Source organism: Phragmites australis, chromosome 12, assembly GCF_958298935.1.
Source record: "Phragmites australis chromosome 12, lpPhrAust1.1, whole genome shotgun sequence".
Classification (NCBI taxonomy): Eukaryota; Viridiplantae; Streptophyta; class Magnoliopsida; order Poales; family Poaceae; genus Phragmites; species Phragmites australis.
Window position 1 is genome coordinate 20,890,641 of NC_084932.1, and position 21,963 is coordinate 20,912,603.

The 21,963-nt window shown below is 39.9% G+C and overlaps 1 protein-coding gene across 1 annotated transcript; it reads left to right on the forward strand.

Moving 5' to 3' along the window:
- Positions 1–518: 518 nt before the first annotated feature.
- LOC133887031 (11-beta-hydroxysteroid dehydrogenase A-like) lies at positions 519–20,567 on the forward strand. Its single transcript, XM_062326940.1, has 6 exons — positions 519–1,046; positions 4,636–4,828; positions 6,676–6,761; positions 18,347–18,478; positions 19,691–19,855; positions 19,986–20,567. The coding sequence occupies exons 1-6, from the start codon at positions 849–851 to the stop codon at positions 20,277–20,279; spliced, it is 1,068 nt and encodes a 355-aa protein (XP_062182924.1). The 5' UTR covers positions 519–848; the 3' UTR covers positions 20,280–20,567.
- Positions 20,568–21,963: the final 1,396 nt, after the last annotated feature.

The following is a 21,963-nucleotide window of genomic DNA, read 5'->3' on the forward strand; positions in this document are numbered from 1 at the left end:
AACAGTAATACTTTATCACTGTCGTTTAATCGGTAATGATGCGTCAACATATAAATCTAGTTTTATATCAGCGCAATACTCCGGTACACTCATACACATTTAATGAAAATTCTCTAAGTCACCACTGCACGTGGGGTTATACAACAGTACTCCGTACTACCTAGGGCGACCAATGCAAGCTCTTGGAGCGAGATGTACGTCGACCGGCTGAAGCATCGTAGCCATCCATCCTTTGACTATCCATCCTTTGAGATCGATGAAACAAAAAAAAAAGTTAATTACATACATATAATCCCTTCGATCGATGAACTCGATCTTTGCTTTGAAGCTGCCGGGTGTTAATTGGTAAATGGTGCGGCGCCCCTGGGCTAGACATGATGGCGACCTCACCGGCGCCGGTATTAACTCCGGTCACCGCCCCCACACCTGGGCGCCACATTACACCGTTCTGGGCCCTGTCTGAGGTTGCATCGATCAACGGTGCAGCTACCATGACAAACCAACAATATTGCACTGCTACATCATACACACAGTATTACTACTGCTGGCCATGGTAGGAGTAGGAAAAGTACATAGAATAATACAATGTAGTACTAGCATAGTACAGTATTTGTTCCCGTATAGGTGCAGCAACCCCCACCCACGCATCATTTCCCTCGCAGCTCTCCGGCTGGTCGTCCATAAATACCACGCCACAGGCTCCCACACCTCCGCTGCTTGTCCTCTGCTCCTGCTCCTGCTCGGCAACTCCACCTCCTCTTCCGCCGCCGTTATTCCAAGCTAGTAGGAGCAGGAGCAGGCCGGCCAGACAGAAGAAACCGTACATCGTTGCCGCCGCAACCGCGAAGATGAGCAAGGAGGCGGCGGTGGACGTGTTTCTGAGCTGCTTCATGCACGTGGGCCTGCTGCTGGTGCTGCTCATCTACCTCCCCGTCGCATTCGTCTGCCGCCTCGTCGCCAGGCTGCTCGTCAGGCCCTTCGCCAAGGGGGAGGACCTCCGCGGCAAGGTCGTGCTCGTCACCGGCGCATCCTCTGGCATCGGCGAGGTCAGTGCCCTACGCTCCCAAAGCAAAATCTGTGAAACTTCTAGGAGAAAAACCCCTCATAAGACCTCTGTCTATACCATACATATATATAATTTGCTTCCTTGTGCTCCTGCCTAGCTCACTGCCTGCGTAGTGCGTACTAGCACCAATTAACAGGCACGCCTACATGCACACGTGTCGTACGTAGCTTAGCCTTTCAGCTTCGTTTCGAGCGCGTGTACTCTCTCTCTCTCTCCGGGGACGGCGAGTGCATTGCGCTAGCTTTACTATCTGCTACGCTGGCCGGGCTGTCAGTTTTACCACTTGCCATGGCGTGCATGCATGTACGTGCACATCCTTTATGATTCACAGAACGGGCCGAACCAGTTGTAAGAGTACGTACCCGTTTGCGATTGATAGGTTTGGTTTTGGTCTCACTCCATATTTTCATCGGTGTCGATTTAAAATTATCGTCAATAACAGATTTTAAATGATATTAATTACTCGATACTGATAGTCATTGACTATCAGTGATAGACATAAAAACGGCACTGATAGTCTCGATCTCGATTCAATATTTTTTATCGAAAAAACTTCAAAAAAAAATTCACGATCAGGAGCACCCGATCAGAGGGTGCCCATCCAAACGCGTCCAGCATTCGCAAGTCACATGATATTTACTCGTATGCGGTAACCAGACTCGGACTTAAGACCTCATAGCCTACACGTACGCGTAACCCCTCTAACCATCTCAGCTATCGTCCTTTCGTGAGCATAGTAGCACAATAAATCCTTTTGACATCTTTTGACCGAACGTTTGAATAGTTATTTAGACATCTAAATGACCTCAAATGAAAAAATTATCAAATACAAAATTGTACATCTCGTCGAGTTCTATAATGTTCATATAAAGTTTGTCTTCATCCAACTCTGTATTTCAAGTTTGTGTCTAATCTATGCAGTGTTTAGTAACACAACCATAACTTTTGCATACGGAGTTTGATTTTGACGTTCGACATCTACTTTCGAAGCTAACGAGGAGGCGCATCCGAAAAAAATACAAGTTTTTAGACCTGTACACTTCTTGATCCAAAAAAGATCAGAAGACCCTCGACAGGACTTCTAAAGTTTTCATAAAAAATTACCTTCTCCGATTTACTGAAATTTTTTAGACATTGCTTAATCTGAAAGCTAGTTCTGCGCAGACGTTTCATCAATTAAAGATACCAAACTCGTGATAAAAATCTTTGAATTTGCACTTTTCATATTTATGGTCAAATATGTGGTTTTTTTCAATGATTCCTACTAGTTTTACACTAGATCCAAGACTTTAGTTTGTGACCCTGTGTGTGGTTCTTTCGACAGTCTTTATTGATTCATTTGTGCAGTTAAATTACTTCAAATAAAAAAATGATCAACTACAAAGTTGTAGATTTTATTGAGAGCTACAATTTTTATAGAAAGTTTTTGCCCATCCAACTTCGTGTGAAAAAACTATGAATTTTTTAATGTGAGCTATTATCGACCACTGCTGCAGCTTTATTATAATTCTTTGGCTATTTAAATGACCTCAAATTAAAAAAAATCAACTATAAAGTTGTAGATCTCATCGAAGGCTATAATTTTCATATATATTTTTTGCTACTCAGTGTCGATTATTTACTACTCAATCGTTGTTTATGTGTAGGAGTTTAATAACTGGTATTAATACATCTTCAGTACTAATTATGTAGTATTATGCAGTAGTGCCCTTTCTACTGGCACACGGAATGGTGCAGCTTTATGAATGGTTGTTGAACTGCATGTAATGCAGTTTCTGAATTAATTATGTGGGAGCAGTTTGTTTGGTTGGCTACGTGCTGATCTCTCAAGCTGTGAAAGAAGAATTTACTTTTGTGGTGGATGCGATTAGCGGGGGAGGAACGTACATCAGAAAAAATATATAATACCATGTTCACGTGTAAATATCAAACAAACATTTGTTTTCCCACTCTGGTTTGGTGGTTGCGACTTTTGAGTTTTCAGTTACATTATATTATATTGGGGAGTTCATTCTTTTAATCTTTTTTAATTCTTTTACATTATATTTTAGATGACAGGTTTGGTTTTGTTTTTCTTTGGTCTAGATTATTTGAGGTTTCGATAAATGATGTTCTCCTACGTTTGAGATGCTGATCAATAAGCAGCAGGATAGTGGATTTTGCTTAACCCTTTTTCAGATGTTACGAGAGGAAAAACCTCAGATCTTTGCATGCATAGATTATGTACATTCATGTCGGCAAACAACCCATTAATTTATTTTGCCGTCATATAAATAGGGTACTGTCTCTTTCCAGCAGTTTCTCCAATTAATTCCCAACTACCGTATACGTAATACTGGGATACTAAACGGACCTTTCGTAACATAATGCTGAGAGCGTCACACAAAAATCTCCTTCAACAAGTGCATCTAGTTTCATCAGCACCAACTCTAGTGACCCTACTAAATAATAATTTCCCTTTTAAGACCAAAATTGACTCCTCTCTCTCACTCAGGGAAAATGCCATACATATGAAGAAAGTGTATCAAAATAAGTTGAGGCATAACTATTTCCAGTTTGGAACATTATTATACACTTGAAGAAGCATGTATCAGCAGTGCTACCGATATACAATTATGCACCTTTGTGTATAAATATAGGTAGGTACATACAAATCAGAAGAACAAACAAAAATATGCCAAGTTATTTGAAACGTCGGAGCAAACAAAAATCACAGGAATCATTACGTACAAATCCCGCAGAAATCCCTCGAATTTTTTTCTATGTGTCAGAAGAAACCCGAAAGTTTACTTGCTATAGGATAATAGGAAGTCCTGTAACGTCGATGTTGGAAGCTGATGTTGCGCCCAGCTAGCTTATCAGGATTTGCTCGACTCTGGCATGAATTAACTGTGAGCATGGGCTTCCGGGAACCCTCATGCATAGCCTCATTAGCAAGACGACACAGATTATTGCAGTAGCAGCCGTGCTAGCTTCGGCTGCAAGTAACTCTACAATCACCGAATCATCAGACTTCATGAGGACCCTGAACCATCAGAGATACAGTCTGGTAAATATAGTACTAGCTGCTATAGTTCTGTCCTCGATATGATCGATCTTCATTTCTTGATGTGAACTTACCAACGGTGGCAGATGCAGCACGCAAGATGTGTGTGCACATCAAACAACATTTGGTACTGGGAAAACTAAAAGACGATAAAATGAGATGAACTTGGAGAAATCGGGTGAACCTTGCATATAAGACCATTTCACTATTTTTTCTTCATTTCGTTTTTTTTTAATTTTGTTTTTCGTTCCTATTTCTTTTATTTTCTCTTATTTCAATAATTTTTTTCTAATTGATTCGTAAAGGAACAGAAGAGATAATCTCATCCAGATGAAAATAACCCTAGAATCCTTTTGGAAAAAAAACTATAAAGAAAAATCGTTAAAGCACTAAAGCAAACAAAAATCTCTTTAAAAAAGATTTTAATAAGAAAATCCATTAGACATAATCTAACAACCTAGCTACTGGTTAGCCATTTTTTCTAAAAAGACTGATCCCTTCTTCTAACGTCGTTCTGTTTCAGCACCTGGTGTACGAGTACGCGAGGAAAGGCGCGTGCGTGGCGCTGGTGGCGCGGACGGAGATCACCCTGCGAGCCGTGGCCAAGACGGCGCACGACCTGGGCGCGCCGGACGTGCTCGTCGTGCCGGCGGACATCACCAAGGTGGAGGAGGCAAAGCGCGCCGTCGAGGAGACCGTCGCCCACTTCGGAAAACGTCAGTACAGATACATATACCTAGCTTAGCTACAGCCCTGCCGCTTCTTAATTACAGTTTAACTGCCAGTACTTTTTTAATTACATGCTGTGACAGTTTTTTTACATGCTCCGACGTGGTAACACGTTTACGAAGTTAACAAGTACTCCTACATCACATAGAAGCGTCCACTGTTTATAGCATATATACGGGTGTTGCTGTGTGGTGGGTGATAGAAAGGAAAATTTCACATTAATATATGCACACATGTTTATTAGGATTGTTTATTTGTATTGAGATTTGTGATTGAAAAGTAAGTAAAAAATTATAAGATATATGCACACATGGTTTATTATGATTCTTTATTTGTGTTAAAATTTGTGTTCAAGAAGTCAGTAAAAAAATTATAATATATAAAGAGAATTAAGAGATAGATGAGTATCAAGTAGAAAAGATAAATTGTGGGTACAAACTCATGTGATCTTGCATTTCCCGGTTGGTGGCATGTTTAATTGCTAGCTACAGTAGTAGAAGTGAATAGGAGCAGTGGTGACCATCCGGACTGCACCAGCTTGCAACTGTCTCGAATATTCCAGCTTCTCTCTTCCAGTCGAGTTAATAGAAAAAGATTGTATATTGACACTTGTTAAATAGAAAAAGACTGCACCACAAGAGTCAAATTATATGATAGCTAAAAAAACAAAATAGAGACTTCTAATGTAGCCTTATCTATACTAATTAGTCGTTGCGTGTAAGGTGCACTGATGCAACAATATCTAGAGGCTTAGGCTGGTAATGTACGCCATTTCCTTAGTCAAAGAGTGACTTAAAAAATCTAGAATACATTTCTAAGACTTCATCAATGCCCACACTCCAGATCGACAAGTAAACTAAGTTGACACGCTCGCGCACAATTCTTTACGGTACTAAGGTTATCAACAATAACACTGATAAAAATGAAACGTAAAAAGTCAAGATTGATTGGAGAGCCGTACAATCCATTCGACGATAATATATATTAACTATTTTCATCTTGTTTTGAAATTAATTTATTAAATTCCACGCAATCATCGCCCCCTTGCCCCATGGTCGAGCTCACTGGTAGCTGAGGGTAGCTGCCAATGACAATGTGAAAAGCAAATCACTTTCAGGGATAGTGAAGTGAGGTCCAATTTGGCTGATAGGAATGTTAGAGCTACCTACAATTCTCTTATTTGTACCAAGTGCTCTTCCAAATTGTTTCAGGACAGTATCGCAAACAGTAGAAGGCTCCATGACACCAGCTAGCTGCTACATCAATCTTGATATCCTGTAGTGGTTTGAAAGGAATATATGGCAATAGTTGTTCAAAATAAAATTTGTAAGACCTGTTAGCAAATGTTCCACCGAGCCACGTATGTATAGTTGTCACTTTGATGATGAAAAGGCATCCAGAACACAAGTTTCGCTACCAATTTCTGACTTATAGTTATCTCCATTCTCTTTTAATATCATTTTAATCTTCGGCACACAGAATAAGATTGTAATAATTTTTTTTATGCATAACATGTTTACCCTTCTCGATTTCTGCAACATTCAATCAATAACACAAAAGCCACTAATCCACCACAATAATTGAATTAAAACTTCACTTTTCAATAATCTTTAATACGAGAACTCTAATAAAACACCATCTTGAAAATATAAAATGATATCTATTTAAGAACAAAATCAAATTTCTAAAATGACATCTATTTGAGAACGAATATAGTATATTTATAAAAATGTTTTAGATTGAAGTTTAAAAGAGTTTGATTCTGGTGGTAGTTGTGTTAAAATACTTTTTTTTTTGCAACTCAAATGCTGATTTTGATGTATTTTTTCAACAGTGAATCACCTGGTGGCCAACGCGGGGATTTGGTCCAGCTGCTTCTTCGAAGAAATCACCAACATAACCGCCTTCCACAACGTGATTGTAAGAGATCAACTCAACAAAACTCTGTTATACGTTGCAGTTTTCCCGGAGAAAATAACCGAGATCATGACATTTCTGTATTTTTGCACTTCCATCAGCTAAAATTTATAAAAGTAATAGGATTTTCCTTGATGAGAAAACTAATAACGAGTCTTACATTTGCTTCGCACTCACGCACCTATGACACATTATTATATGCACTTAGCTGCCACGTTATTCCCACTATAGCAAAAATCCTCTTCACTATCGGTTCCAAACTCCCCTTCACTGCTGGTTGTGGGCAACAGACAGTGATAGTTGAGGACTATCATTGCCGGCTCGGTGGACCAGTAGTGAAGATGGTTATCACTGTCGGCTGAAGGATTTGGCTGATAGTGATACTCAAGGCATCACTACCGGTTGAAGCCTTCGGCAATGATTCGTTGGAATCACTGCCGGCTGAAGGTTTCAGTCAGTAGTGTTTCCCTCTCCTCCCTTCTCGGTCCTTCCTCTCTCTGTCCTTTCTGTACTCCTCTCTCCTCGATCTCTCCGTCTCTCTCTCAATACATGCATACACCGGTACATATATTTACTGTAAATCAATAATAAAAGCATCTTACTTAATACATAGTAATGAAAAAATATTATAAGTCATGAATCGACAAACACACATATATACATAATAGTTCTCACAGGTCACCTTTTGAAAAGTCAGTCGAGTTGAACCAGTCCAGTATCCCTCTACCTCTCCTGCGATGAGGACCGCATCTCCGCATTGAAGACTGATGGAGTGTGTACGTCCTGGGATGCCGGGGGACCGATGGTGGTGGAGCGGAGAATCTGGCTACACCTAATCTACCGCAGCATTGACTATGCTCCAGGCTCGCTGGTGTGTCAAAGACATTGAAGTCTAACGCCTGTACGCCTCTACAATTTGAGCCTTCGGCCTCCTTCATAGCACACTAACAGGCCACCCTCTCGTCCTCCAACTCCTAGGCATGCTTACGAGACACTGCTTCTTGCTCCTCCGCAGTGCACAGTTGACGGGATAGCCTCTCATCCTCCGCCTCCTAGGCACACTTATGGAATGCTGCTTCTTGCTCCTCCGTAGTGCATAGCTGACGGGTCAGTCTCTCATCCTCCTCCTAGGCATGCTTACTGGTCACTGCTTCTTGCTCCTCCTTCGCATCATCTTTAGAAGGCCATTCTGTCGAAGAGTCATCCGACGATACCAACTTTGCATCATACAAAGTAACTCATATCATTTATTAATAAATAGTAATTAATGTCATTCATTAATATTGTATCAATTGGCAAAATATAATATGTTGTCAAGCCCCTTGGTAGCCTTACTCTCTACTAGAAGGTACGGTATTATCAAAGGTCTCTCACGCGTGGATGGCACAATCGGTTCATGAAACTAGCCGTTTGGGTTGATAACATGTTCCAAGAAGAACCCATCCATCTGTTTTTGAAGGGCATGTATTTCTGCAGGTTGTAACACATTTATACATAGTTTGGAGCATTGTGTTTGAAGAATCGAAAGAATTAGCCCTTGAACATGTGTAGAAATTGAAAATAAGGCATCGATATATTATTTTATACATCAAGATCATTGAACCTAATAGCGTCTCTGTCCGGGCTGAATGCGTGTATGAAAGTAAGAATATAAAACGCGCAGAGATTGCTGTCGGGTGGCTGCCTCATACACTTCAAAATGAAAGGATTCATTAGTATAATTAATTGAACCTTTTTATTTAGTAGGAAATGCAAGACATGAATATGGATTATGTACTAGAAAGTCGATTTTTACATCGTAATGCTTCTTGAATGAAAAGTGGATAACACTCTTTTTGTGGAATCTTGTGTACGCCCTATACGTGAATATGAATATCAATTAAACTTAGGTGCAACCGTAGAGAAGATTAAATGATCGAGTTAACCTGTTTAGCATGTTGATGAGGTGTTGGTAAGTCGTCTTATCTCTCTTTTGTGAGTCTAAGATAATGATCGTGCTTAAGTCTGGGTGGATGACAAAGAGGATCCAATAAAAACTGCAGAATATGTCACCATAGCAAATTAGTACTAGAATTAAGTTGCCTATAAAATGAGAACGCCCTAGCGCGCAAACACACACTCATAGCTGTAGAATAAGAGTATGGATTTCTTGTATTGGTAGTGAAGCAGACACTTCAATAAGTAGTCCTCGGTGAAGTCTAGATTATTCGTTACAAGTTTCTGGTTCACAAGCCTAGGATCGATGAATCCTACTTTCTTATCTAAGTATTGTTCATATGTTTGGATCTCCATTCTATGAAAAGGAGAAGTTAGGTATGTAATTTCAAGGCACAAGATCATATAACGTGAATTATATGCACAAGTCATTTATAAAGTGCATGCTCTGACTATAGCCACATCGAGGGCATCTTCCTTGTACAGTTCATACAGGTGCAAGGATTCCAACTAGAAGAAGTCGTTCCCGTTGAGAAAATATTCATCTCTGTATCTTATGGGGAATGCTTGAAAATCTTGCCTGGACTGCTCTAAGTACCACTGATATAATCGGCGCATTTGAGTTGTAAGTTTTCTTTCTATATCTGGTTTAACCAGAGGTTTTCTCAACTCAAACGACTATATAACATCCAACTTTGATATATGCACTCCCACAGTAAGCCGTGCTAGTTCCTCTGCTGCTATTATTGAATCAGCTAGGAAGTCCGTAATGCTTGGAGCATCCTTAATGACTAGGCCTGGTTTGCTCTTGGCATGCTTCTTGCTAATGCGTTCATAGTCAGTCAGCAGCTTACTTGAAGTCACCCCCATCTGTTTAGCTTTGGCCATTTTCATGAAAAAATTCAAGGCATCTTCAGGCACAACAGGCTTCGGTGGATGTGGTGGAGGATGGAAATGAGAAGTGACACTGGCGCCCACAATTGTTTTGGTTTTCTCAGTAGTGAGTGAATAGACATCCTTGGGTTCCACCAACTTCTTAGATGACACCGACTTTTTAGATGATATTATCTGCTTGGATGTTGCAGAACCTGATCTTGTTTTCTGAGCTGATGGTTGGCTTCTTGATAGTTTTGGCTTCTTGAGCGATGGACTTCTTCGAGGCGATGGCTGAGGAGGTGGACTTCTTTTAGGGGATGGTTGAGGAGAGGGAGATCTTTGAGGCGACAACGGCCCAGAGTGTTGTGGAGAGTAGAGATTCTCGGGAGCTGTCCCTGGTGGAAACACTATATGGACCATATCCTAAGCGATGAATATGTGCTCTTTCTCTCCTATAGTGTTCACCCCTCCTCTACGGGGTAGTTCATCTCAACATGGTGGTACTGGTCAACTGCCTCGTCTACTTCAACAATGGCGTAGCCCTCCGGTATCGGATATCTGTGCAAATATTTATGGGAGCCGTGGAGATAAGCCACGTCTGAAGCCACCTTGATGGCAATGTTCCTAGCACCAATGTGTAGTTCACATGGTGTCTGTGCTGTGATGAGGTACACAACATAATTGATGGAGTCAGCTCTCGGAACTCTCTGGACTCGAGAATGGTATCCGTTCATTTCTGCCTGTCCCTTCCGGCTGAGACACGAATCATAGCCTATCTGAGTCGCAGAATGAAGGGCTCTTCAGAAGGCGCCACCCACAACTACTCCGATGACCATCAGGGCTGGAGCGCACAACATTAGGAGATGCTGCTGGTCATTCATGTTCGCTCATAATGGCACCCTGTTCATGCATGAGGGCTTGTCATACTGCATGTGCTATTTTTTCTTCTATATGTTCCCTCTCCTTTTTATCGCTTGTTCAAGCATTTCTATCATCCTAACTTGTTCTGCCTCTCATTCTACATCTCTCTCTGCTTAGGATCTCTTTTAACTCTTATACTATCGATGTCGCCTGGGATTCCATTCCACCCCAACACCTTGTGTGCGACCACTGTGCCCTTTATTTCCCAAGGCCAATGTGAGCTCATCACTATCTCTGTCTGGCTTAAAAGAGCCTGTGCAGACTACTCGTGGGCTTCCATAAGCTTTTTTGCAAGATTTTGCGTCACTTTCGGATCTTCGAAGGTCGTAAAGGATAAACTTCCATCAGACGAGTAAGAAGCACCCCTCCCAAGAAGGAAGTGTTTCACTTGTTCGCTCTAACCCTTCATCTCAAGCGTGACACCTCTCTCTCATAGTTCATGTAGCTATTGTTGCCACTGCTTTTCTTTCCTCACGTACCCACGACTGCCGACTTTGTGGGGGTACATGTTCTTCTTCGGGTTTGCTTTATTCACCTCACTCAATCTTTGTGTTTCTTCTGACAAATTGTACTCTGCAAAGTCTTGCCAATGATCTTCCAGTTGCGGCCATTTGCAAAAATTTGGCGTTGTACCTTTCTGCACATATTTTTTTTCAGTGTCACCTTTCAGTTCTTAAATGAAAGGCTCATGATCATTAGCGTCTTACGCTTAACTACTTCTATATCTGTCTCTTCAGGAAAGTCAAACTTCTCTAATATATTGGGCCATAAGATGTCATTCTTGATCGAATCAGGAACAATGTGCAAATCACCTCTTTCGCCAGTCCACAATATATAGTTGATGGTCATATGATCCTTAACAACAATCCCATAGACTGAGTTGTATAGCTCCAGAACTCTCTCTAGTGTAGTTCATTTCCCTGCTGGTGAGACCTCCATGATCACAAATTGTCTCATAGGTGTCTTTGAGGGACCTTGAACACAATGCCGCTACTGGCATTGCTCATTGTCGTGACGTTCCAGAGTATCAAGCATCTGCGCATAATAGAAAAAACTATTAGGAACCTATACGATAATATATAGAACAAATACATTCATCTACTTATGAATTACCTCATCGCCTTCACTAGCGTTTGTTTGGTCCAGGTTGAGGTAGTGGCTCAAGCTACCTTCTTCAATATTTGACAGTGGTACTACATCTCCTTGTAGCACCTAGGCTGAATCGGCGGTTGGTGATGCCATCCTCTCCTAGGAGTTCTGCATACAATGATGACGAGCAGTTGAGTATTTTACATATAAAGAGCAGAGAAAGGAGGGAGATAGAGATAAAGCCGACGAGGGAGGGAGGGAGGTTGTCGAAAGAGTGAGATAAACATGAAGGAGTCGATAGATAGAATGCATACACAAATAATATTGTAAATAAGTATGTTACGACCACATTTAATGAAAAAGTCACATCTTACATAGCAAAATAAGCATAAAGGCACTAATAGTTGACACATTGATCTTACAAGTCACATCATCTTACATAGCAAAATAATGATGATTACAACCAGAACTAAGATTATAATATCTTTACACATGAAATCACACTTGTTCTTATTTTTGAAGTTAGCCAATTTTAGCTCGGCTTCGATTACTTAACTGTTGTATGCTGCAACAGCTTCATGTTTGGACTTGTATTCTTTGTAACATGCTCCTTTGTATCCATTAACTTGTGCATAATGTTCCTCCCAACTAAAGAACACTCCAGTTTACCAACCACGATGAACAACATATCATGTTATAACAGTCCTAAATTTCAGAGAATATACAAAAATAATATACTACAAACTACACTAACACCAAAGACCATGCATACATAATTCATGAGCTGGAAATTATAATTCTAAAACAACCTTGAAAAAACTATACCCTATCCACAGCCTAATCAAACAGAGTGTCAACATAGGTAAAGCATTTGCTACTGAAGAACATGAAACTAATAAGTTGTGCGTATGTTCCACACACAAAAAACAAGAAACAATGCAGATAACCATTAGTCTATATTAAAAACTCATTCTTTTAAGTTGGTTGTATCCATACATGTTGAACTCTCTTTTGGACTAAATCAACCAATATATTGCATTGGTGATATGCATGTGTAATTACACTGCAATATTGATTTACATTGTCATATGATTGATTCTATTAAACACACTAACTCTCTTTATAACTAAATAAACCAATCTCTTTGTCCAGCTAGCAATATCCACACATTATTTCTCTCTTCAAATATGTAAATGATGTACCAACGATGCTATACCATTTTATAGCACATCAACAAACTTGAAAATAAGAAAGATTATTAAGTTACCCCAACAATCACCACTAGAACCCCCTCTCCTCTTCTCCTATAATCCAACATTACAAGCTAGTTGATCAAATGCAGCACACAATTAAAGTTCAAAACGGTCGATACCTGTTAGGCGGCGGAATGTGCGGGCTAGGCGTCGAGGAGGACGACGGTGTCGAAGAGGACATGGACAATAGGCACAAGCTCGTTGGTGCGGGCTCATGGTCCTCCGGTGGCGTGGGCTTCTCGATGTCGGGAGGCATTTTAGCGGAGGGCACATGGAAGGAGAAAAATTTTCTATGTGTCAAAGGGTGTATGGCATCGAGGTATTTTATAGGGGAGGACTTCCACTGTTGACTTAATATGACCACTGACAATAAAATAGTACCTTCACTGCCGGCTCAGGAGGACTACCGATAGTGAAATTACTTTTATTGCCGGCCTAATAAGTCCACCAGCAGTGATAGTAGTTTTATTGCTGACCCAATATGTACACTGGCAGTAAAACCTCTTTCACTGCTGGGGCCGTGGGGTGCAAAAAATTAATTTTAGCTTCGTGCGTGGGCGCAGAGACTCAAACCCATGACCTATACCAAGTAAAATCAAACAAACCGCTGCGCTACTCAAGTGATTTTAATTGAGTTTGTACTATCTATATTTATTAACATTATGTTGACCTAAAATCCTAATACTTATTTATTTAAATTTGAACTTGCTATATACAAAAATTAAGTTTTGTATACACCTAAATTTCCTGATTCAATTTTCTAATTCAATAAAAAGTTAAAATAAATATATTCATACCTAAGTTTCCATATTGAGGCTTGTTAATTAATTAAAACATATAATTGTATCTTACTATATATCTTAATTTCATTGATAAATATTTTAAATTATTAAAAATTGAAAATAAATATGCTCATAACTATAGGTAAATCATTAAAAATAAAAAATAGTAATACATATCAATAGTGCTAGCTTGTGCGATTGCTAATTCATTATTAAAAATCAAAAATCAATATGCTCAATAATAAATACATCTCCCACCATAAACTACAAATTGAAGCTTCCATAACAAAAGTGAGGTATAATTGCATCTAAAACAAATTCATTCATAGTAATTAATACAATTTAGCTACTTTATCTTAACGATTCGCCCTTCATTATGATCACGGTGTATATAGAGAGGTTCGCCGGTGTCTTCTATGGGACCTAGGTCAACATCCTCTCTGAAAGAAGGTAGCGTGTCGAATTGATTGTAGTATTCCTCGTCAATGACATTCTTCACTCCAACAATCCTTCTTTTGCCTTGAAAACCATGTGGCGCTGCTCCTTGTTAGCCGGCTCCAGATCCTTTACATAGAAGACTTACATAACATTATTCACAAGTACAAATAGTTCTTCTCTATATCCTACGAGTTTTTGGTCCATTATAGTCATACCGTACTTGTCGATCTTCACACCCCCTAGGAGTCGGACCCATTGGCACTGCAAAAGAGGATTAACACTCCATAGTTGAGCACCTAGATCTCCTCTACAAATCCGTAGTAGGTCTCCCTATTTCCATTGCAGTCATAGGCATTTATACGAACACCGCTATTTTTGGTTGGCGCTCTTATTATCCTGAGCTCTCGTATTAAATGTATAGCCATTTATGTCATATCCTTGGAATGTGAGGATTGTAATTGACGGTCTATGAGCCAACACAGTCAACTAAGCATATTTTATCTACTACATCACCTGTATACATAACTAGGCACCAAAATGATCTCGGTGCTTTTGTGCGATCCAAACATCGGACTTCCCTAGGTTTCTGGTGCATAGCATCTTCTGGTGTTCTTTGACATATGGGTCCACTACAACTGATTGTTACAGAACTACAAAATGTGCTTGCGTGAATGAAACAAGATCGTTAGTCAGAATGTGTTTGTACCTATCATCCCTTTCCCCTGTAGCCTCCACTCATAGCGAGATACAGGCACACCAATCGATTTGAGATTCATGTAGTCGACCCAGAAATCAATGACCTCCTCGGTTCCCAGCCCTAGGTCATGCAGCCTTCTAGCTAATTTTTGTTATGAACATATTTCTTCAGAACTCCCATGAATCTCTTAAAATGGTACATCTGGTGCAGAAACACAGGGCTAAGAATCCGTATCTCTTTCACAATGTGAAAAAATAAGATGCACCATGATATAAAAAAACAATGGAGGGAACTACGCCACAAGTTAGGATAGAGTTGCGACCACGTCTTCCTACAGCTTATTTCATGAGACTTCAAACCAGTTAATTTCAAATATTTCATGTTTACTAGTCTCTTTATGTTGGCGGAGTAACCGGATGGAACTTTGATTCCATGCAAGCGCTTTCACATTACAATTTTCTCTGCCTTGCTCAGATTGTAGCTAGCGGGACCAAGATATTTATCGCCTTATACCATATCTTCGGGATGTAGATCCTGTCTGAGTTTCAAACATTTCAGGTCCTTTTGTGCTTGGAGTGTATCCTTTGTTTTTCCACATATGTTAGTAACGTACCAATCAAGCTATCACACGCATTCTTCTCAATGTGCATGGCATCAATTGCGTGTCAAACTACCAAATCCGTCCAATAAGCTAAGTCATAAAAAAATAGTTTTTTTTTACATAGGAGCTCTAAGATTAGATTTCGGAACTAGTGTACTCCTGCGTTCTTTTCTAAGGATAACCCTAAGTCCCTTTACCATCTCATATATCTGTCTCCTAGTGCGATGCTTAGGAGGTGATCGAGTCTCAACTTTTCCATCAAAAGCTCTCCTGTTACTGCTGTACGGGTGATCCTTAAGAAGAAATTTATGATGACCTAGGTACACCATTTTTAAGCTATTCTTCAGCCACAAGCTCTCTATTTCATTCAAACAATGCATGCACGCACAGTAGCCTTTGACAGTCTGGCCTGATAGGTTGCCAAGGGCTGGCCAATCCTAGATTGTTACGAACAGTATTGCATATAAGGTGAAGTTTTCTTGTTTGTATGCATCCCATATCTACACACCATCGTTCTACAGTATTACAAGATCTTCCATTAATGGTTTCAGGTAGAAATAAATATCGTAGGTTACCTTGGCCCTGGTATCAGCACTAGCATCATAATGTACTTCCGCTTCATATACAACCAAAGAGAAATATTGTAGATACATAGAATCACAAGCCAAGTGCTATGACTACTGCTCATATTGCCGAATAGATTCATCCCATCTGTACACAACCCAAATCTTATATTTCTCACATCTTCTATAAAGGGCTTCTTGTATTTCCTATCAATATTTCTCCACTACATAGAATCAGTGGGGTGTCTTAGCATTCCATCATCCTTTTGCTCCTTGGCGTGCCACCGCATCAATTCGACATGCCTTTTGTTCACGAATAAACGTTCCAAATGGGGGACTATAGAAAAATACCACATCACCTTGACGGGAGGCCTTTTATTCTTTCCTTCACCATCGATACCATCATGTTCACACTTGTACTGTGATGCACCACAGTTGAGACACGCTTCCAAGTCCTCATGCTCTCCGCGATGCAACATGCAATCATTTGGGCATGCATGTATTTTCTACACTTCCAACCTCAATGGGCACATAACGTGCTTAGCCTGGTATGTGTTTTCTGACAGCATATTTTCCTTTGGAAGTAATTTTTGCAAGAATAGTAACAACTCTGTGAAGTTTGTATCAGACCACATATTGCTTGCCTTCAATGGTAGCAGTGAAAACATGATACACAACTTTGTATGCTCCTTCTCATAGCCCGAGAACAATGGTGTTTTAGAGTTCTCTACCATACATTAGAACTTTTGAAACTCTCTTTCATTGGAGAAGTTCCCCTCCCCATCGCATTACATCTGCTCCAGATCATCAGCTTCGGTATCGGAGTTGACGTCGGCCAACATCGCCTCTAGATCATCATCGACCAACATATCTCCAGCAGGCGGCAAATCAGTGTATTTGTCAGCCGAGATATCGGTATACAAGTCTTCATCTTCTCTGCTAATGTATTGCCCTTCCTGTATGATCCTAACTTCACCGTGCTCAATCCAACTAGTATAGCTAGCATAAAGCCCTTTGGCATCATGTGGGAATGTATCTGCTAGGTGGTCAAAAACTGCTTCTTGTTCTCACAATCGACACATGGAAATCACATATATTGAGACTATATATTTGACTAGTGCTTCACGGCTTGTACCAGGAAACAATCCACGCTATTCTTGTAATCTGTGCTCACACGGTTTGTATCGTACATCCATCTTCTGTCTATTCACAATTATATCATTATTGTAAATCCAAATTTATAACATCTGGAAGATTTTGCGATCATCAACAAATAAATTATCTTGTTATCTCCTATTGGCAATTTGCTCAGGTTGGAGGAGCCGCCTTTTTCATACTTTCGCGTCCGCTTCCGATGAGTATTTGTTGATGCCATTTCTAGAAATTTTCTTTATTATTCAACCCCTTATCTATGACTCATTAAGAAAACATGAAAAATAAATACGCTCATATATAAAATTTCTATATTGGAGCTTACTAATTAAATAAATATAAAAAATACAATTGGATTTTGCTACATACCTAAATATCATGGCAAAATTTTTTAACTCATTAAAAATCAAAATAAGGGATAAGATCAACTTTGGTTTTTAAGTTAACATTTTGAGTTAAAATGTTAAATATAAGATTTAACTTGGGGATTTCAACTTATTTGAGCTCAAGAGGCTCCTAGAAGCTTACTTGCTATTTGAGAAAAATCCAGAGTTCACTTGTCAAAAAATAAAGAAAAGGTAAATAAGCAAATAGAGAGAAAAGAATGAATTTTGTTTGGATAGTTAGAGAGAGCTCATCTAGACCTTCTTCTTGACAAAAAATGAGCTTGAGTGATGGGGGATTTAAAGAGGGAGAATGTATGAAGTGGGTGCTACCATTTGAGAGTTTGTGAGGGGGGAGAAAGTTCTGATCGAACTATCTGTTAGCTCGAGCTTAGAGAAGGTAAGGAATGGAGCATCACTACCGGCTTATTTAATCAGCCGATAGTGATGTTATGCTATCACTATCGGTTCGTGGATTAAGCCGGTAGTGATGAGGAAGTAGAGCATCATTGCCAGCTCAATCCATTGATCGGCAATGATAATATTTATCACTGTCGGTTTATAAGTCACGATGACTAATTCTTTCTGCGTGGCTTACGAATCGATAGTAATACCACATCACTATTAACCTATTAGGAACCGGTAATCATGAATGATATATAAATCTAGTTTTATAGTAGTGTCTCTCGAATAGACCAATATCATATCAGCTAATGGTGCAGTGTTGCACTGTAGTGCCTTTAACACTACTGCCAGCGAATTAAATCGGATTAGCTTTCAAATTTATAACGCATTTCTTGTCAAAAGCTGGCCAGTCATTTTTGCAATCTTAATTAATTTGTGCTATTGGCCAACTTGTCTGACATCTGAATATTCTGCTGGTGGTGCATGGATGCAGGATCTCAATTTCTGGGGTGCCGTGTACCCAACCTACTTCGCGCTGCCGTACCTGAAGGCCAGCCGCGGCAATATCGTCGTCACCTCCTCCGTCGCCGGCAGAGTCCCAACCGCCCGGATGAGCTTCTACAACGTAAGCAAATTCCTATCATATATGCAGATACAGAGACAATAAGTTGTGCTCACCAAACACCTTGTACATGTACCAACTCACACCAATTACATATGAATGAATCTGGCGATCTAATAAAAACAAACAGCCTGGATGCCCTAGATAGATCGAGGTGTCAATCAGGATGCCCTACATGAACATAAATTCTCTCGTCAGAGACAGGGCCAGCTCTGGAGGGAGGCAAATAGGCGGCTACCATGGGTCCTCAAAACCTAGTTCCCCTCTCATATATGTACATATATACTATTTATGATCTAATAAAACATAACAGTCCAAATTTTAATCGATTAGCAACCACAATTACATTATCTTGCATGGGCTTTGGCCTTTGACCAACCAAAAAGAAGCAGCTTTGCTGTTTTGGTTCCTTCTCAGTAGGTTAGCGGCAGCACAAATTAGTAATCTTCTTGTGTGCAGAGAAGTAGATGAGATAGCTTCCTCTCGTGTAGTCCTATCCTAATCGGCGACTTGGCAATTGGCGTCCGCTATTTGCAGACCCCCAATTCACCTGTTTCTATCCCCTTCTTTACTCTTAAAACGAAGGTATGCCTAGCGTCTGACTTGATACATGATCATCTTCATCTGGTTATCCCCAACCTAAAATTTAAGGTTGTCCACTCATGGTAGATTTACAATAAGCCATCAATTGACAGGTTAGGGATGCAAATTCTTGCAAGTTCCATATGATAATCTTATTTATTGTGCTTGTAACGGTAGCGTCAACTGAAAGAAGTTTTTTAAAGTTGAAATTATTGAAAAACTATTTGAGATGAATAATATCTCAAGAAAGATTAAATAGTCTGGCAACTTTATGCATTGAGAAGAAATTACTAAATAAGATTGATGTTTATACTTTCATCAATGACTTTGCATCTAAAAATACTAGAATAAATTTAAGATGATCTCTAGATAGTTTTCGAGGTGAGTACTTTAAACATTTATCAGAAACAATTTTTTAATAGATCAAATATTATCTTTATAATTTATATATTGATTGATTTTTTGATGTTTCAATTTAATGGAGACCTTATTTTTTGTTTCGTCCGGGCCACCAAAATCTTAGAACCGGCACTAGTCAGAGATTCGCCAGTCATGAATTCTGAATTCAGATCGCAGTAGTTACAATGTTGCATCAGCTGGTTCTTAGATTTTCTTTTTCTTCCACTTTTGCAGGCGAGCAAAGGCGCGGTGATACGGTTCTACGAGACCCTGAGGGCTGAGCTGGGCTCCCACGTCGGCGTCACCATCCTCATGCCAGGGTACGTCGTCTCCAACATCACCAAGGGCAAGGGCCTCCAGAAGGACGGCCATGTCGGCATCGACGAGGTGGCCCGCGACGTACGCTCCGCCCGTCTCCTCTCCTCGCGACCCAGCATAATTTTTTTCACCAAACAGTAACATTTCATGCATGCATGTGTAACAACAAGCGGTCTTAACCGTCGAGAAACATATACGTATATGCGCGCAGATAAACGTCGGGCCGCTGCCGGTGGGCAAGACGGAGTCGCTGGCGGCGGTGGTGGTGGCGAGCGTGCGGCGGGGGGACTACTACGTGACGTGGCCCGGGTGGTACTGGCCGTTCCACATGGTGATGTGCGCGGCGCCGGAGCTCGTCGACTGGTTCTCCCGGACGTTCTACGTGACCAAGTCCAGCGACCAGGACGAAGACGCGCTGAGCAAGAAGATCCTGGTGGCCGTCGGCGGCAAGAAGTTCCTCTACCCCAAGACCATCCGCTCCCACACCGCCATGGCCGCTAACTGACTGATCAATTAATCAAGACGTTAGCCACACAAATCAAATATATCCATATCTGTGTGTGTAAGCACGCATTGTTTGTTGCCTGCCTAGCACGAAAAATATCAAAATGCCGGGTCGATGAAATGGGTGCACTACTGTATTATTCTTTTTATTTCTTTTCCTCTTCGATCGATGTACAATTGAACAATGTCATGTGAATTGATACGAATGTTTATTGGTGGTACGCCCTGTGATAAGGCTGGGTGTCGCCGATGCAAAGTTGATGTATCTAAACAAAGCTATTTGTTGATCTGGGACAGAGTATTGCTCTTTTTTTTAAAGCAGGAGGGAACAGAGTACTGCTCTCTCTCTCTGCTTTTTTGTGTGAGGGAAGTGTGCACATTGAGAATTGACAGTTGAGAGTGGATTGCCAGCAACAGACCAGTGCCTGGACGCTCGTGCATGCAGCCCAGATGCATCCAATCGCCCCGGGATTTTTTAATATATTTCTTATACCGAAAATTACAAAAATAGATATCCATTTTGAAAAATAGTACATCTAGACTACTGTTATCCATTAAAAAGGTGATAGGCACCTGTCATCTTTAAAGATGGGTGATAGGTTTAAAAATAAAAATACTACGTTCTATTGCTCTCAAAATTTAAAAACACTGTTAAAATAATTATAAAAAATTCTAAAAACATGTACAATGTAGAGGATGCTATAATCTAGTTATCTAAATAAATTTTAGATACAATATGATGAGTATAATAATAAATAAAAAAGATAAATTTTATTGTACATAGTCTAACTTCTTATTGCACGAGTAATTGTTTGAGTTTAAAAGTTTTAGAGAGCTAGATTATAGTATCCTCTACACTATATTTTTTTGATTTTTTAATGATAATTTTGATAGTATTTTAAATTTTAAAGTAATGAAACACAACATTTTTTTATTTTTTAAACTTGTTGTTCGTGAGAAGAACGACATGTTTATTTTTTTACCTATCCCCCTGCCCCATGTAGAAGGTGACCGTGCGTTGCCATCGTCGAGCTGGTGGATCGCCCGGTTGGCAAGGAGTGGTGCATCGTCACCAGTGACGTTCAAGTATGCATGGATGGTGCCGGTGGACTTCACTGCTGTCATCGCCGGTCTGATGTACTGTCTAACTCCTCCAACCTCAGTTGCCATGAAGGGCTAAGCTAATTAACGAGCATTTATGCATTTTTTAAAGAATTTTTTTGACTATTATATCCTCATGTGCGACTGAGTTTTCAGAATGGAAAGGATACAAATATTTGACATGTTGTGCTTATTGATCTCCTTGCTGCAGTTGTGAATCTTACCAATAACCATTTTGTCATTACTGTCAACTTCCCTGTTGCTTTCTTTTTTCATAATTAGAAATAGTTTAATTGTGTTTTGTCCAATATATGGGGAGTTTGGTACATGATGATCTGGAAGTAAATGAAACGACCCAAACCTTGTATGGAATTCAGGGAAAACAGGTTACTCTTTTTTCTGAGAACGAGCATTGTTAATTAGATTAATACCATTATAAATATCATGGTTTTAAAATATACCATTACAAATCCGGTATTTGGAAACATGTCATTACAAATCACTTAAAATTATATCTGTACTATTATGTTATAAATCAGACATATCTTGTAATTGTATGGATCCATTTTCAAAAGATCTGTAAT

What these genes read in the sequence shown, in the direction of transcription:
- LOC133887031 (XM_062326940.1), top strand. Translation starts at nt 849, where the DNA reads ATGAGCAAGGAGGCGGCGGTGGACGTGTTTCTGAGCTGCTTCATGCAC. An exon ending in CCGCCTTCCACAACGTGATT is followed by an intron (nt 6,762 to 18,346) that starts GTAAGAGATCAA and finishes GCATGGATGCAG; the next exon opens with GATCTCAATTTCTGGGGTGC. An exon ending in TCGACGAGGTGGCCCGCGAC is followed by an intron (nt 19,856 to 19,985) that starts GTACGCTCCGCC and finishes ATATGCGCGCAG; the next exon opens with ATAAACGTCGGGCCGCTGCC.